At 33.6% G+C, this 17668-nt stretch overlaps 1 protein-coding gene and 1 long non-coding RNA gene across 2 annotated transcripts in view; one reads left to right on the top strand and one right to left on the bottom strand.

The window, feature by feature from the left end:
* SELENOF (selenoprotein F) overlaps window positions 1-17668 on the top strand; it is a 41561-nt gene that overhangs the window by 7215 nt on the left and 16678 nt on the right. The window contains exon 2 of the mRNA XM_072834378.1: window positions 1041-1208. Coding sequence (XP_072690479.1) covers window positions 1041-1208 — 168 coding nt within the window. The remainder of the gene's footprint in view (window positions 1-1040; window positions 1209-17668) is intronic.
* The window catches only part of LOC140637885 (uncharacterized), a 37631-nt gene continuing 20971 nt past the window's right edge, over window positions 1009-17668 (bottom strand). Inside the window, exon 2 of the long non-coding RNA XR_012034963.1 lies at window positions 1009-1174. This is a non-coding gene — a long non-coding RNA (uncharacterized lncRNA). The remainder of the gene's footprint in view (window positions 1175-17668) is intronic.

Genomic DNA, 17668 nt, shown 5'->3' with positions numbered 1-17668 from the left:
CTTAAGGAGGACAGCCCTTGGAAGGAACAGCTGGAGCTAGAATAGTTTTGAGTCCCTTACCATCTAGTGATTTTTGGCGAGTTGAGTAGAGTGGTTGGATCAGAAGCTAGACTATAGTAACAATTCAGAAATGGCAGAATGTGGTGAGAGCAATTAGAACCATGAGGCTTGAATACATTGAAGAATTGAGTTACCGATTAAATTAAATCCCTGTGGAAATGGCAGAAGATAGATTCCCAAGCTTGGGTAGAGAGATTGACCTTAGATGAAGGTATACTGTATTACAGAGACATGCATGAAAGAATGGACAAGGGAACAGAACAGATATTTTTGAAAGCCTGCTTTTGCCAGTCGTTCCGATTGCTTGCTTAAGTCATTTCATTCATCTTTACTGCAATCTACTTTATGTAAGAATTATTGCCCCGTGCTTTATCCGTGAGGAAATCAAAGCCAAGGGAGGTTATCTTGCCCAGGGTCACACAGTTTATAAACGGTGGAGCTGGTACCTACACTCCAAAGTTTTATTTCTGACGCGTTCCTGCTCTTCTCACTCCATTCTCTTCCTCGCCCTTCCCCCTGCCAGATGTTAGTGAAGATAAGTATGTAGGATGTGGTAGAGACCTAGAGGTTAATGTTACTCCATAGGCCCACATCAACAGGTGCTAAGTTCTTAAAATGACATGGGAATTTTTCTTCATAAGGAAATTCCTTTTCAAAAAAATTCTAAATGTCTAATAAAGTTTTTTATATGCAATATATGTACCATAAACTATTATGTTTTTGTTAATTCAGATTTCAGCTAAGCTGAAAGATGGCAAGTTTTTAAGAAAATAAGAAAAAATTTTGTCAGGGAATTGGGAAGAGCCAAAGACTCATAAGGTTATAAAGTTTAAAAATAATTAAGAATTTGTCCCCAAATGAGGCATTTCAGTAATTCATCTCTACTGTGTTCAATTTTGACAACCCTAGGTTTTCCTTTCTTGGAAGCTTTACAATGTAAATATGAAATAGTGTTTTATTTCTCATTATTTTATTTTCAGGTGTCTACATTCGGGGCAGAGTTTTCATCAGAAGCTTGCAGAGAGTTAGGCTTCTCCAGCAACTTGCTCTGCAGCTCTTGTGATCTTCTTGGACAGTTTAACCTGCTTCAGCTGGATCCTGACTGCAGAAGATGCTGTCAGGAAGAAGCACAATTTGAAACAAAAAAGGTATCGTTTTCTAGTATCTCTCTTCCATTAGTTGGTGTAGTTGAGATAAGGTGAAATGTTAATTTGTCTCATCAACTTAAGTCTCTAGCTTTTACATGTTGTAATTTTAGAAAGTCAACTGATTTCTATCTGACCCACTAGATCAATTAAAGCAACTGGGAAGGAAAAGTTAAGGTTTATATACCAGGACCCCATTCCACCATGGTTGTTTAGCAAAAGGGTTGCAAAATTACTATAGAATGCTTGGATTCTGAAGTTATCCAGTATTTCTAAACTTCTGGCCACATGAAGACACTTCTATTCATTTGTAATAAGAACTCAGTCTTAAAATGAAATTTGAGATGAAAGTATAGCACCTACCACCTGGCACAGAATTGTAGGCAGTGAACTATAACTTACCTGGTTAACAAAGAATATGGTCTGTTAATAATATTTACAGACACTTAATCTCATCTTTAACACCTAAAAATAGCCAAGGATAGGTAGTTCTGTCTAATAAAATCTATGTTTTGTCTCATTGTTCAAATTAATAGTAAACTTGTTCGATTTTTAAATCTTTTCACGAAAGCCCCTACACTTTTTAAAATAGAGACATGACCTGAAAAGATCATTTATATATGCCACATAAAACTGAATTAGTGAGTTCCCTGTATTGGGGGGGGGGGGGGGGGGTTAGTTAGCAACTCTGTTATGTTTCCTTTTCATGTTCTTTCACTTGTACATACTGAATTCTGTTTTGAAATGTCATAGTGTATAAGGCTTTTCATAACTATCTTACTAGGTAGTAAAGGTTTTTCTATCTTACTGGGTAGTAAAGGTTTATTTCTAACACCAAGTATAATTTTATCATTCTAAAAGAAAAATAAGCAAATGTTTTAAAATGTTAATATTTAACCATAATTTAATATTTGATTTCTCCATTGTGAACCTGAAATTCCAGCTGTCCCAAAAATAGCTTCCAAGTCTTCTGTGTTTTTCATTTTCTTGGATTCACATATACTATTGGTACGTTTTTCATGTTTAGAAGATTTCTATACATATGAGTTAGTCTTCGTTGCATATAAGGTCATATCTAAAGAGTGTTTAAAAACTTGATTTTAAATAGATTTAAGATGTAGGACTTAACTAGTTTAGTAAGACCCCTCCCTTGATTAAGGGTTTTGTTGTTGTTGTTTTCTTGTTTTTTTTTAATGAGATATTCACATGAGACAAATTGCCAAAGGAATCTGTATGTCATCTTCTAATCATAATACTGTTCTATGATCCATACTACTACTTAGTCAACAATGATTTCCTGAGACACCAAACTTAAAAGAATTGAATAAAGGTGTATTTATCACATACTACGTCATGTAATTAGGGTAAATTGAGAGGTTCTGTCATTTAAGTGATATCAGATATTCCTTATTTTTAGTTTTTTTTTTTTTTTTTTTAATTCATAAGAGACACAGAGAGAGGCAGAGACATAGGCAGAGGGAGAAGCGGGTTCCTCAAGGGGAGCCTGATGCAGATCTTGATCCCGGGACTCTGGGGTCACATCCTGAGCTGAAGGCAGACACTCAACTACTGAGCCACCCAGGAGTCCCTATATCAGATATTCCTAAACTGTAAACCAGGTGCATATAAAAGCTATTTTTACTTAACTACCCTCAGTAATCCTTCATGGCATACCATTTTTATGTTATACTTTTGCTCAAACCAGACTTGAATCACACACTTCTCAAATTATATTCCCATTCAGTTTTAATTATCACTTGAGCTCTGTGTAGTATCTTGATGGTTCTCAGCATTTAAAATAACCATTGACAAGTAGTCTACCAGTTAATATATGTCTAACTGGTTACAAACTGAAATAATTATCAATTATCGCAGGCACAAGTGAGCCTGTATGGTAATAAAACTTTTATGCTGTATCCATTGTTTATTCTTTACTCCTTGTCCCTCATCTCTACAATGTGCATACTTCTCATTAAGCATTTGCTAGCACACTGTTGCACAGAACCGGTGAATGGTGGAACTAAAACATGGCAGAAACATTTAGAAATGTTACTGGACATACAAAAGTATGGCATTTTGGACAAGCTGCCAATTAAGTATAGAAGTAATACTTGATTTAATGTGTACAGTGCAGTACTGCTCTCTACATTATTGGTACATGATCATATATAACATTATATACATTTTTTAATCTCCACCCTAGCTTAAGGCTTAATTTTGAAATCATAGTTTAATTTAGTCTTAGTTTGATAAAAGTAAAAATCTGCAATATGTAGACTAGTGCCTTACATTAAAAATTTTAAAGATCCTGAGTATTTTTACTCAGTAAATGTATTTTACTCAGTATTAAAAATGTCTGAATGTGTGTATGTGTGTAAATCATTGTGAATGTAAATTCTTCGAAGAAAAAATTTTTAAAAATTTATGTATACTGTAAGACCCATTGGCTACCACAGCAGCTATGTGGAATATTGCACTGGAGTACAGACAGATGAAACCCTAAAGAGCAGATATTAGATAAGCAATCCCATAGATAACTGTTACCCGCCCCCCATGACGAAACAGCTTCTACTTGAGCTGTCTTCAGAGATTTAGTTCAAGTATCCATGCTTCTGTGAAGGCTTCTAGTTTCAACTCCCTCAGCTCTCCACCACTAGTACTCCCAGATTAACTATACCTCTGTATTCCCAAAGCATTGAGGATACCTTGATATGCACTTACCTTCATTCTACTGTATCTATTGTTCTCTTCCCATAAATTCCCATAATTCTCTTCCCATAAATTATGCTCTTTGAAGTCTAGGACAGTTTATTTCTGAATCCCCAGCCTTGAGCATATAGTATTTCATAAGTTTTTGTCCTTGAATGAGGCTGTTTTTACTAAGAACAAGTTGGAAAGGTGTTTCTTTGTTTTTTTGTTTTTTTTTCATTAAACATTTACTGTAATACCAGGCACCAAGCCAGGCATTGTTGATTCAAAAATTGAAGGGCATGGAGTGCTTGGGTGGCTAAGCATCTGCCTCTTGATTTGAGCTTTGGTCATGTGCTCAGCACGGCCAGATTGAGATATTCTCTCTCTCTCTTTCTCTCAAATCTTTAAAAAAAAAAAAAAAAAAAAAAATTGAAGGGCAGTCCCTGCCCTCAAGAGCTTACAGTGTAGTGGGGATATAGACCAGTAAGCAGGCCGGTAAGCCCAGAGCGATAGGTGTGGTACGCTAGCAGAAAGGGGAACAAAGCTTGGAGGAAGTGAAATCTAAGTTGAGAATTGACAGAAAATGTACCCATGTGGGCAGAAGAAAAGGAAATCAAAGTGGCATCTCTGGATATAGGAGACTGGGACCCAGAGAGCAAGGTGGCAAGTGATGAATCCAGACAGGCAAGCTGGAACCAGGACATCATGAGTCTCACAAGTTATGCTAAGAGGTCTGAATGTTTTATCTTGAGGGAATGGGAGCCATGGAAGTTTGTAAGGCCAGGAAGTAACTTGATCAACTATGATCAACTACTGAAAAACATAAAAAAGGTGATTTAAATATATATATGTATATGTATATATGTTAAAAATACATGAACTTTGCAGACACTTGTGAAAGACCTTTTTCATATATTTCAGTTGTATATACTGAATATAAGTAAGATTTCTCTTTGTTGGCAGTTATCAATAATGTTTTTAATTATTCATCTAAATGTGTATCTCATTTGTAATTTATAAGGATATTGCAGGCATCCCAAATATATCCAAAAAGATGTTAATTTTTTTAACACAGATTTTGAGTGATTGCAATCTGACTGCTAACTTTAATACTTTTTCAAACAGTATATGACTGTCAGATTAAAAGTTTCCTGGGATTTTTCCTGGAGATAAGCATAAATCAAATATTTCTTTTTGTTAAGAATTTTTTTAACTTCTAAGATTTATTTTTTTTAACATCTAAGATTTATAAGATTAAATGTAGTGTTTCAATAGATGGGCTATTTTTCTCATCTTTTTATCATCTTTCCAGTTAGTTCTGTGAACTTGAACTTAAGACAGCTTGGAGCTTTTTTCTATCTCCTCATTCATTTAAGGCTTTCATATCTTAATGATTTCAGCTTCTTCTGGACATAGTTATTATAGAACTTTTCTATTTCTCCTTAATTGTATGTTCTTATTTCCTTAACCTAGTACATGTTCTCTTTAAGATCTAGATTCGAGATTCTTATAGTCCCCCTGTTTTCCTTTTGCTTTTGAAATATTTTTCTGTAGTTATTATTTAATTAAATAATTACGAATTATTTAGCTGATTTTTAGTACTCCTTATTCTTTCACATTAATACCTATCTTATCTGTGAGCTATCAATTCTGAAGGTTTGGCTAGCAACAAAACCAGAGTACCTTCTGAGAAAAAAATGGACTTAGCTGAATTAGTCAGAAATCTGAACCAATAAGCAAATGATTTCAACTTAATTTGCTCTTCATTCAGTCTTGATTGTATCAGGAGAGAATTGAGAGTAATTAAGAGCACAGGCTCTGGAATCAGACTAGGTTCAGAAAGTTTTTTTTGCTATTTAGCTGACAATCTTGACAAATTACTTGATCACTCTGTGTCTGTTTCCTTATTTATAAATTGGAGATAATGATAGTTACTCTCTCATAGAGTAGTTATGATGCTTAAACAAGTTAATATATATATACTGCTTAGAATAATCCCTGGCATGTAATAAATTCTAGGTAGATAGTTGGGGCTGGTGGTAGTTATCTGATTTGTTGATTTAAAAAATAATAATAAAAAATTTAGGGGACTCTGAGAATAGAATAATAATTATTGTTGGCAAAGTAGGATAAAAAAAATAGATAAGAGATACAGCATGAACTAATACACTTGCCAGTGTTAAAATTTTGGAACAAAATTTTGTTCCTCCACTTTCAAGCTCCTGAATCAGTTGAATCAAGAACAGTTTCATGATTGGATTGTTTGTTTCTTTGCTGTTGAGTTTAATAAGTTCTTTATAGATCTTGGATACTAGCCCTTTATTTGATATGTCATTTGCAAATATCTTCTCCCATTATGTAGATTGTCTTTTAGTTTTGTTGACTGTTTCTTTTGCTGTGCAGAAGCTTTTTATCTTAAGTCCCAATAATTCATTTTTGATTTTGTTTCCCTTCATTGATGTATCTTGCAAGAAGTTGATAATAAGAACTACTAATATGAATTAGTAGTTTGAAAACTTTGACCATTCACAACTACTTTTTCTATGTTTATGTGGAACAAAATAAATTATGCTGGACGTAACTAGATTTCAGATTTTTGAGTCCTACTGATTGGCATATTTTAATAAGAAAAATATCACAAAAATGAATTTTAAAAATATGTACCATTCTGATCATTTTCAAATGCATATGAAAATTGCATTTGGAGAGAAAGGATTTTACTAAAAAATTTCAAAACAAGGGCACCTGGGTGCTTCAGTTGGTTAAGCATCTGACTCTTGATTTCAGCTCAGGTTATGATCTCAGGATCGTGAGATGGAGTCCTGCTTTGGGCTCGTGCTGGGCATGGAGCGTGCTTAAGATTCTCTCTCACCCTCTCCTTCCTACTCACCCCACTCTCTACTCACACATGTGGGCATGCATGTGTGCTTGCTCACGTGCTTTCTCTCAAAAAAAAAATTATATATATATATATATATATATATAACCTATTCCAGAAATTGAATGAGACTCTTTTTTTAAAGTCAGTTTAGAATAAAGTATATTACTAGTTTTCAAACATTTTCAGATGACACATCAGGTTAAAGCTACGAAACTTCTTTGAAACCCAAAATAACATTATAACAGAAAGTAAATTAAACTCAGTTTGTAATATAAAATGATCACTTTGTGAAAAAAAGCAAGTTATCAGACTAATTACAATCTGTTTTCCTACTAACATTCCTCTGCTGCTTACCATTTTATTCTAATACATGGTAACAGATTTCGAAGGTTTAAGAAAATTTTGGAAGAGAAAAGCTTAAAAGTGATTTTTTTTTTTTTTTTTAACTCTACAGATTTAGAAAAGGTTTCTTTTGTTTGAATTTTGGAACATCTTGGTCTCATTCACAGAGTACAAGTAGAAGCCAAGGCTGCAGGTCCCTAAATTATACCATAACTGGTTCTGGAAAATAGCCCAAAGTTCAAGTTGTTTATAAAAGGCTTTTATTTTCACTTAAAAATATACTACTCTGATAATAAAAAATATTTATCTTTGAGAATGATTGTATTACACTATATTTAAATAAATGGACCTAAGTATTGCATAAAATAATTTTAAGAATATATTTAGGTCTCTTCCATTTCCCACCCCATTACCTAATTGGAGTTAGACTAATGCTAATTGACTCACTTTATATAGTAGCATGGCCATTTTCTATGTATATAATACTCTTCCTTCACATTTACATGCATTCCTAGCAAGCCAGAGACCATAGAGACGAAGTATTAATATAAGTATAGTTTATTAGAAATTTGTCCTCTTCTCTCTGTTTATAAAAGTTTTTGAAAGAGTTGAATTTTTATCTTAGCTACTAGTTTCGTGACTTTGAGTTAGCAAATTACTCTGGAATCTTCAGTTTTGTTGTAGTAATTACATTGACTCACCTTTGAGTGTTTATTGTGTCTTGGTTATATGCTACAGTATCTTACCTACATTATTTAATTCTCACAAAAACTCTATAATGTAATACTACTATTATTTAACAGAGGAAACTAGGGTGTTATCTATCCAAAGTTACCCAAGCAATTAGTTGCCACAACCTGGCTTCCTCTCAAGTCTGTAGGACTCCAGAACCCCAAGTTTTTAAACCTCTATTCTATTTTGGCTCTCATTTTGAAAATGTGAATAGTAATATCTACTTAACAGATGTACTGAAAGAAAACTAATGAGTTAAATATAAAACACCAGACTGACTTTTTGAAGGTACTTTTTGCATTTATAGTTAACACAATTCCATCACTAGTTTTTATTTTAAATTATTAAATTTTTATTCTTCAGTTTACCTTAGATCTTAGTGACTCCCATTCTTTGGTGGTTTTTTTGAGGTTATATTAACAAATTTGGCTTATTTAAGGCCCAAACATTTTAAATAAGCCACATAGTATTTCATAATTCAGGTAAAAGAACATCAAAACATTTAGTTCTATTCAATTTACATGGAAAATCTGTAGCCAAATCAGAGTAATTTAGAAGTCAGCTGAAGCAGCGTTATTCAAGAAAGTGGCATCTGTTAAGCTTTAGCCTATCTACTACTGGTAGAGATGCTACTGGCTTGTAAAACATAGAAGGATGAATTGGAGGTTAAGCTAACTGTGCGTGAAATTGTAGTCACTAAAGAAATTTCACAGTTGCTTAAAATAGCTTTTGTAGTGTCTCTAGCATCAATACACGAACTGATTTCTTCAAAGGAAACAAAAATGTAAGTCTTAACAGATTACTCTAATTATAATATTAAAACATTCACAAAGGAGCTTTTTTTAAAGACGTGAATAATGTTTGGCAACAGTTCTAATTCAGTGAAAGAATCAAGACTCCTGCATAGCAACACAAATATTTACTTGATAATAGCCGCTACCATTTGTTATTATATGAAGGCACCGTTCCAAGTCCTTTATATAAATTAATATAAAGTCTAAGGCATAGACTGCCTTGAGTCTAAGGCATATAGATTTTACCTAAAGTCATTCAGCTAGTAAATGGTTATAAATATATGTATTATATTTATGTAGCAAAAATCTTAAAATATATTGTGTCATTATTGAACTAAAAATACTTAGTTTTTTAACATTTTCTAATTATGGCATTTCCTGTATCTTTAAGTTTAAAATGTTAAGGTTTTTTTAGGTATTTACAAAATAGAATCAAGATTCTATCTAAGCGTGTTAAAACATTTTATCACATTTGCAGATTATAATATTTAAACCCTTAAAGTAATTCATAGTCTATGTCCCTGCTGCTTTACAACTGATTTCCTAGACATACCAACCTCAGAGTCAAAATAGACTTTATTTATACACTAAGTATTTCTTCTTGATATAGGCTTTGAGAATGTCAAAATAAATGGTCATTGTCCCCAAGGAGTCAAGTAGAAGAAATAGACATGGAAATAGAATCCAGTTGGCAAGATATTTTATTAGGCTAAAACATAATATCCAGTGCTTTGGAGATGACCACTAAAAGAATTAGAAATAAAATAAAAGTTGAAAAGAGGACAGAATCGACAAATCTCTTAAAGTTGATGTATTCAGAACTATAGCTATAACCACATTTAATCATTATGGAAGTGACCAACGGAAGAACTAAAAAAAGTTAAAAAGTTGAGTGGCAGGTGGGAGGCAAAGGAACTTTTTTACTTCTTATTTTATACCTTTTTGTACAGTTTCTTTATTATTTCCAAATAGAATTGGTTTCTTTAAAGAATCCAGTGAGAAATGTGCTGTTAACAAAATATACTCAGGGGGCATCCTGAGTGGCTCAGTGGTATAGCGCCTGCCTTAGGCCCAGGGTGTGGTCCTGGAGACCCAGGATCTAGTACCACGTCGGGCTCCCTGCATGAAGCCTGCCTCTCTCTCTGCCTGTATCTCTGCCTCTTCTGTCTCTCATGATTAAATAAAATATTTTAAATGTATATATATTTTAAATATATATATACACACACACTCAAGTGCTCTGAAAGCACACAAAAGAGTCGTACAACCTTTTGACAGATGGGGTAAATACCACCACTTATGTAAAAGTTACTGTTGCTGCTAACTTGGAAAATAATTAGGAGAAAATCATCTCTGGCAGAAGGAAAAGTTAATGAAAAGGCAAAGTTGTGAAAAAGATAGCCATGTGACATAGGATGGTAGTGCCTGTGTGCCTTGATAAGAACTTTGGACCATCCTATAGGCAGGGGACAAAATTAATAGATTATAAACAATGAACTAGCATCAAATTTGTATTTCAATGAATTTTATTGTTGGTGTGAAGGATAGTTGATACAACAGAGGGGACTACTGTTGCTGAAAAAATAACTTATTGCTGTTTTCTAGAGGCAAGATAAAAGGGCTTAAGCCAACATATTCGTAGTAAAAACAGAGAAAGGACAGATCTGAAACAGATGTAGGTAATAAAACCTTCAGGATTTATAGATTTACTGTATTGGAAAGGGGAAGGGATGAGTAAAGAAGCTTGAGAAACTGGTAGCCTCAAGGAAAGAAGGCTACAGTAGACTAGCTAGTTACAAGGTAGGGTAGCCCAGTAAGGCAATGGTGGAAGATGGGTGGAGCAGCAGTAAAGAGAATGAGTTTTCATAGAAGCTTACCCTTCAGGTACAGACTGCCTTTTCAGTTTCCTTTTGAAGAAATAAGTGTTGAAAGTTTTAATTTAAAACACCATAGCTTATCTGGGTACCATAACGAATTCTAAAATTGACAGTGTGCTTGTCAAAAAGTGGGCAAAAAATGAAAATGTGTGGAACAGCCTCTAGTGTCTTTTGTTCTGCTTTCCTCTTGCCACCTTAATGTGTAAGATATTTAAGCTTTTGATTATAGCTTTCTTTTTGTATCTTAGTATATATTAGGTGATTACCTTCTTTAGTTTCAATAGAGAACAACCATAATATAATTTGTGCTGGCTGATTTTTTTTTTATTTCAGACATTTGCAACCTTTCTTAAAGATGATCATAATTACCCATTGTGGGACAAATAATCTTCAATTTTGGCGTGGTAATAACGCTAACACAACTGAATTGAAAGGCAGCTTTTGCTGCCATGTAATAGCACCCTTTTCTATTTTTGAGGCTATTGAATGTTTGGGTGTTGAGCCATATTTTGTCTGGATCTCAATTTTTCAAATTAAGAGGAAAATAGGTTGTAGTTTTCAAACATTTAGGAGTAAAAAGACATTGGATTTTTATTTATTGAGTACTAATATACTAAATAGTTTGCCATTTTCTAAAAACACTTATACTTATTACCAATGGGCTAGTTGGTTTTATTTTAAAACTACTAAGATATTCAAGCTGACAGTCTAGATATCACTCGAATTGAATGCATTGTTCCCAGATGATGACCCTGGGTTATTCATACCGTAAATAAAATATAAATGAGGAGGGGGTTGTATCTTTGAGTATATTTCTTTTCAGGTGAAAGTCTAATCATTACAGTCCTAACTCATGGTTATGAAATTCTTTTTAAGTACATACACACAAATTCTGTTATTCATCACAATAATGAAAGAAACCTTTTTTCTGTTTTCCCTCAGATTTCATAGTTGGAATGGTCTAATTTAGAATGTGGTGATGTCAAAGAAACATTTTGTTTCTTGGTTTTTTTGTTTCATTTTGTTGTATTTTTAATAATTTTCGTTGAGCGTCTTAATGGAGCAGTGATTTTATCTTAAGAGTCTCCTAGTGTATTCCTACTTTCTTAAAACTTAAAGTAGATGTTACCTTGCTTATTTGGTAGCTTTCTCAATCTCAAGGCAGGTACCAAATATATAAAAATGAATAGTACTTTCATAGTGTAGTAGAATAAGCTTTAAACTTAGCTTCCTTAGACATAGTCGTTGCTTTGTATTTTCAGAGTTCATTAGAAAACACCTAAAAATAGTGTAATCTTAGGGATATAATATTAGAGAATTATATTTACCAACTTCATTTGCTAAAATTGTAAAAACTGAACTTATTCCCATAATCCCCCATAGTCATTCATTGTTCCTTTGCAAGAATGCCATTAGTCCAAGTGTATGGAAGTGTCAGCATATAAACCAGTTGCTTTATACGTCTGCTGCTTCACTTGAAGTGAAATCTTGACAAAAGCTTTACTACTAGATCTCAGAAAATGTAGTACCCTAATGTCCATGTGTAATTGTAGCTTGTTGCTTCTGGCACTCTATGCACTTTTAGAAATACCAAAAAACATGGGAATGATTTGATGATGAATAATGAATTAAAATTTAAGACGTCAGCAGATCGCTAAACATAGTCTTGGTTGAAAACATTTTCCCTGAGAATTAACTAGCCAAATTTTGCTAAAAATTGTTTCAGCATCATGTATTTTTCTACTATATAAAAGGAGTAAAGTCAGTTTTAAGAAATTACACTGGATGCAATTAATGTTTGGAAGAATGGCTCACTTATATATTTGTGTACATCATGATCATTTTTATTTAAGAGCTCTCAGTAATATCTCTACTTTCATTATGTTATAGCCATACTTCCTTATTTTAAAATTCCTACATTTAAGAGCAAGCCTTCAGTAGGCCTATAAAATAGTTACTCCCCATATCTGAATTCTATTCAGCAGTTAAAATTTTTCCTTTGGTTTGCATAACATTAGAGCATTTTCTTCATATTGCTACTTCATATTGAAAGTTTCTTCTGATAGTGCTACTGAATTTTAATAATACTAAAGTTTTGCCTTTAAATGAGGATTTCGAAAATAAGAATGTATGCCTATAAGCAATGTTTCATAAGGGAAGAAAACAGTATGAATTGGTTAGTCTTTTGAGCAAAAGCTTACTGTTTTTATTGCAATTTTTGCATTATTAATACTTGAGTGTAGTCCAAGGCAGTGATTCTCATCCTTGGCTGTTCATTACAATCACTTTTAAAGCTAACCCACTTTAAAAGTAATAATAGTAATTAAAGTATTCATACCTGGATCTTATCCCCAAGTATCCTGATTTAATTGCTCTGACATTAAGCAAGTTTATAGATTTGTGGTGGTGATATGATGGCAGTAAAAGTTAACAAATGCAATGCCTTCTCTCAAATTCAGAAAATTTGCTAACTCAAAAGTGTTAGTTCAGTGTTTAAAAATTAACTTCTTTTGTAATCCCCGTTACCTGGTGAGAAACTGCACTTTTTTTTTTTTTTTTTTTTGTCTTACCTGTTAATCGAACCATTTTATAGCCACATAGTTTTACTTTAATTACAGCAAAATTATCACCATAAAATTCCGCTTTTGGCTGTTTGCTGTATATGAAAACTTCATTATAAGCCCAAACTAAGATTTTAAAACAAGGGGTTGGACAGGTTCGTATAAGAGGGAAAAAATTATTATACATGGCCTAAGGTATGTTTCCTCTAAATCTACATCTTAGAGTTTTTATCATGAATGGATGTTATACTATTTTTGTTATGCTATTTTTGCATATTGAGATGATCATACGGTTTTTATCCATCATTTTGTGAATGTGGTGGGTCACATTGATTTATTTGTGAATATCCAATCACCCTTGTATTCCTGGAATACATCCCTCTTGATCATGGTGAATAATTTTTTTTAATGTACTGTTGAATTCAGTTTGCTAATATCTTGAGGATTTTTGCATGTATGGCCATCAGAGATACTGGTCTGTAGTTTTCTTTTTCAGTAGTGTCTTTATCTGGTTTTGGTATCAGGGTAATGCTAGTGTCATTGAGTGAATTTGGAAGGTCTCCCTCTTCGGTTTTTTGGATTATTTCTAGAGGAATAGTTATTAATTTTTTAAATGTTTGGTAGAATTCATCTGTAAAGCCATCTGGTCCTGGCCTTGTTTCTTAGAAGTTTTTTGAATATGGATTCAGTTTCATTGCTAGTAATTGGTCTGTTCAAATTTTCTGTCTCTTACTGATTCAGTTCTATATTTCTAGAAATTTATTCCTCTAGATTGTCCAATTTATTTTATCATTTTTCATAATAATCTCTTGTTATTTCTCCTGCTCTTCTGATTTTGAGTCTTTTTTTTTTTATTTTTTATTTTTTTTTATGAGTCTGGCTAAAGATTTACCAATTTTATCTTTTCAAAGAACCAGCTCCTGATTTCAGTGGTCTGTTCTATTGGGTTTTTAATCTCCATGTATTTATTTCTTTTTTTTTTTTTAAGATTTTATTTATTCATGGCAAAGAGAGAGAGAGAGAGAAGTAGGCTTCATGCAGGGAACCCAACGTGGGACTTGATCCCGGGTCTCCAGGATCACACCCCAGGCTGAAGGCAGCGCTAAACCACTGAGCCACCGGGGCTGCCCTCCATGTATTTATTTCTGATCCAGTCTGTATTATTTCTTTCCTGTTACTGTCTTTGGGCTTTATTTCTTATTTTTCTATCTCCTTTAGGTTTAAGGTTAAGTTGTTTGAGATTTTTCTTGTTTCTTGAGGTAGGCCTATATTGTTGTGTTCTTCCCTCTTATAACATTTTTTGCCATATCCCCAAAATTTTGGATCATTGTGTTTTCATTTTCACTTGCCTCCATTTATCTTTTGATATAGTCTTTGATTTCTTAGTAGACCCATTCTTTGTTTAGTAGCATGTTATTTAGCCTCCATGTATTTGTGTTCTTTCCACATTTTTTCTTGAGTGATTTTCATCCCATTGTGGTCAGAAAAGATGCATGATATATCAGTCTTTTTTAATTTATTTGGACTTGCTTGTGGCTTAACATGTGATCGTTTGTGGAGGATGTTCCATCCGCACTTGAAAAGAATGTGTAGCTCCTGGGTGGCTTAGTCAGTTAAGCATCTGACTTTGATTTTGGCTCAGGTAGTGACCTCAAGGTCATGGGAATCAGTCCCACATTGGGTTCAGCACCTGGCACAGAATCTGCTTGAAATTTTGTCTCTTATTCTCCCTCTGCCCCTCCCCTTCATGCTCTCTCAAAAAAAATAAAATTTCTAAATTAAAAAAAATAGAATGTATATTCCTCTATGTTTGCATGGAATGTTCTGAAAACATCTATTAGGCCCATGTGGTCTAATGTGTCATTCATAGCTACTGTTTCCTTGTTAACTTTTTTTTTTTTTTTTTAAGATTTTATTTATTTATTCATGAGAGGCACAGAGAGAGAGAGCGAGGCAGAGACACAGGTAGAGTGAGAAGCAGGTTCCATGCTGGGAACCCAACATGGGACTCCATCCCGGGTCTCCAGGATCACACCCTGGACTGAAGGTGGCGCTACACTGCTGAGCCACCCACCCGGGCTGCCCCCTTATTGAGTTTCTACCTGGCTAATGTATACATTGATATAAGTGGGGTGTTAAAGTTCCCTACTATAATTGTATTACTGTCAGTTTTTTCCTTTATGTCTGCTAATAATTGCTTTTTTAGGGACATCTGGGTGACTCAGTTAAGTGTCTGCCTTTGGCTCAGGTCATGATACCCAGGGTCCTGGGACTGAGTCCTACATTGGAATCCCTGCTCAGTGGAAAGTCTGCCGGTCATGCTGTCTGTCTGTCTCTCTCTCTCTTTCTCTCAAATAAATAATAAATATTTTTAAAAGAATTGCTTTATGGACTTAGGTGCTTCTATGTTGGGTGCATAGATATTAATAATTTTTATATCTTCTTGTTGGAAATAACAAGTGTTGGCAGATATATGGAGGAAAAGAACCCTCATGCTCTGTTGATGGGAATGCAGATTGGTGTAGCCACTGTGGAAAACAGTATGGAGTTTCCCCCAAAATTAAAAATAGAATTACCATATGATCCAGTGATCTCACTACTATTTACCCAAAGAAAATAAAAACACTAACTCTAAGAGGCATATGCTCTCCTGTATTTATTACAGCATTACCAGATATGGAAGCAACCCCAGTGTCCATTGTTAGGTGAATGGGTAAAGATGTATATGTATATGCATACACCCAAAGTGGAATATTACTCAACCATAAAAAAAGAAATCTTGCCGTTTACTACAATATTGATAGATCTGGAGGATATAATGCTAAGTGAAATAAGTTAAAGATAAATGCCATATTATTTCACTCCTGTAGAATTTAAGAAAGAAAATGAATGAACAAAGAAAAAAGACAAACAGGCTCAAATACAGAGAACAAACTGGTGTTTGTTGGCTGAAATAGATAAAGGGAATGGCTAAAATAGATAAAGGGGAGTAACAGTACACTTATCTTGAGCACTGAATGTGTAGAATCAATGAACCACTATGTTGTACACCTGAAACGAATATAATACTGTTAATTATACTTCAATTATAAAAACCGCTTATTTTTAAATGAGGTGGAAATTAAGGAATTCAGAAGTCATTGTTTACTAATAAGGCAAATCAGTTATGAGCTGAAGCAGTTAGATATTTTTGCTTTCTACCAGGAGGATGGTTTAGAAAGTTTAGGAAAATCTATTAATCATAACTTATGTGGAAATTGGTATGGACTCCTAAGGGGGAAAAGAATGCCATTTTTCATATCATTTGTATATTTTTCTAAATATGTCCATGTGTTTCCATTTAAATTATTTGGGTTAGTATAATATAATGGAATAAGGTCCTACTAGTGCCTGGAGTTAGATTGTCTATACAAATGAGCTCCTGTGAGGCATACAAAAAAGAGGCCTACCAATTTGGTATTAAAAAATAATAATAAGCTTGCTGTATAAAAGTTACATAGTTTTTTTATTTCTTTTCCATTGAGTAGTTTTCTGCAAATGTTGAGGGTCAGCATTTTTTCTATGGCAGTGATGTTACTTTAAAAAGACCAAATGCTAAGGGAAAGAGTCAAGGAATTACAAGTGTAACATTTTTTAACTCTTTCATACTTTATACCCTAGAGAATTCCTATTAAAAATAGCACATATTTTCTTTCTTATGTGAATTTGTGTGATGCCAAAGATGCTTATCAGTATAAGTCACCAAAAATTTATCATAATTTGTAAATTATTTACGAGGAATAACCAGTGTTTTTCTATGAACACCACAAACTCGTAAGTAAAATGCCAACTAGTAACTCAAATTAATGCTTTGAGAATTTGATATTAATACTCTTAGGCAGCTCTGCAATAAATTTTCTTTTTCTTTACCCTAGACTGAAATTAAGCACAATGTACTCTACAAGTATGTCAAAGGAACTTGAAATAGTTTTAAAGTTATGTAATGAAAAAAGAGGTATTTAATTCTGTTAAATGAATAATTCTCTCCATTCAGCAAACATACATTGAGAAGCTTTGTCTACTTCTAGGGTAGTTATGATAAATAAGACATTTCCTTTCCACTGTTAAGTTACATAATACTTATAGTACATTGTAGGAACAAAATTCTGCAGAAAGTACCTGAACTGGGTAGGAAATCAACAAAAGTTTTGATTGTCCCATCTGAGCTGCCTATTTATTAAAGAATACATTTTTAGGATTTTTTTTATAAATTTATTTTTTATTGGTGTTCAATTTGCCAACATATAGAATAACACCCAGCTCATCCCATCAAGTGCCCACCTCAGGGCCCGTCACCCAGTCACCCCCCACCCCTCGCCCACCTCACCTTCCACCACCCCTAGTTCGTTTCCCAGAGTCTTTCATGTTCTGTCTCCCTTTCTGATATTTCCCACTCCTTTTTTCTCCTTTCCCCTTTATTCCCTTTCACTATTTTTTTATATTCCCCAAATGAATGAGACCATATAATGTTTGTCCTTCTGTCAATAGACATTTGGGTTGCTTCTAACTTCTGGCTAGAAGTGGAAATTGCTGAATCATATAATTC

Source organism: Canis lupus, chromosome 8, assembly GCF_048164855.1.
Source record: "Canis lupus baileyi chromosome 8, mCanLup2.hap1, whole genome shotgun sequence".
NCBI classification, from domain to species: domain Eukaryota; kingdom Metazoa; phylum Chordata; class Mammalia; order Carnivora; family Canidae; genus Canis; species Canis lupus.
Note: the sequence above shows the minus strand (reverse complement) of the source record. Positions and strands in the feature narration are given on the sequence as shown.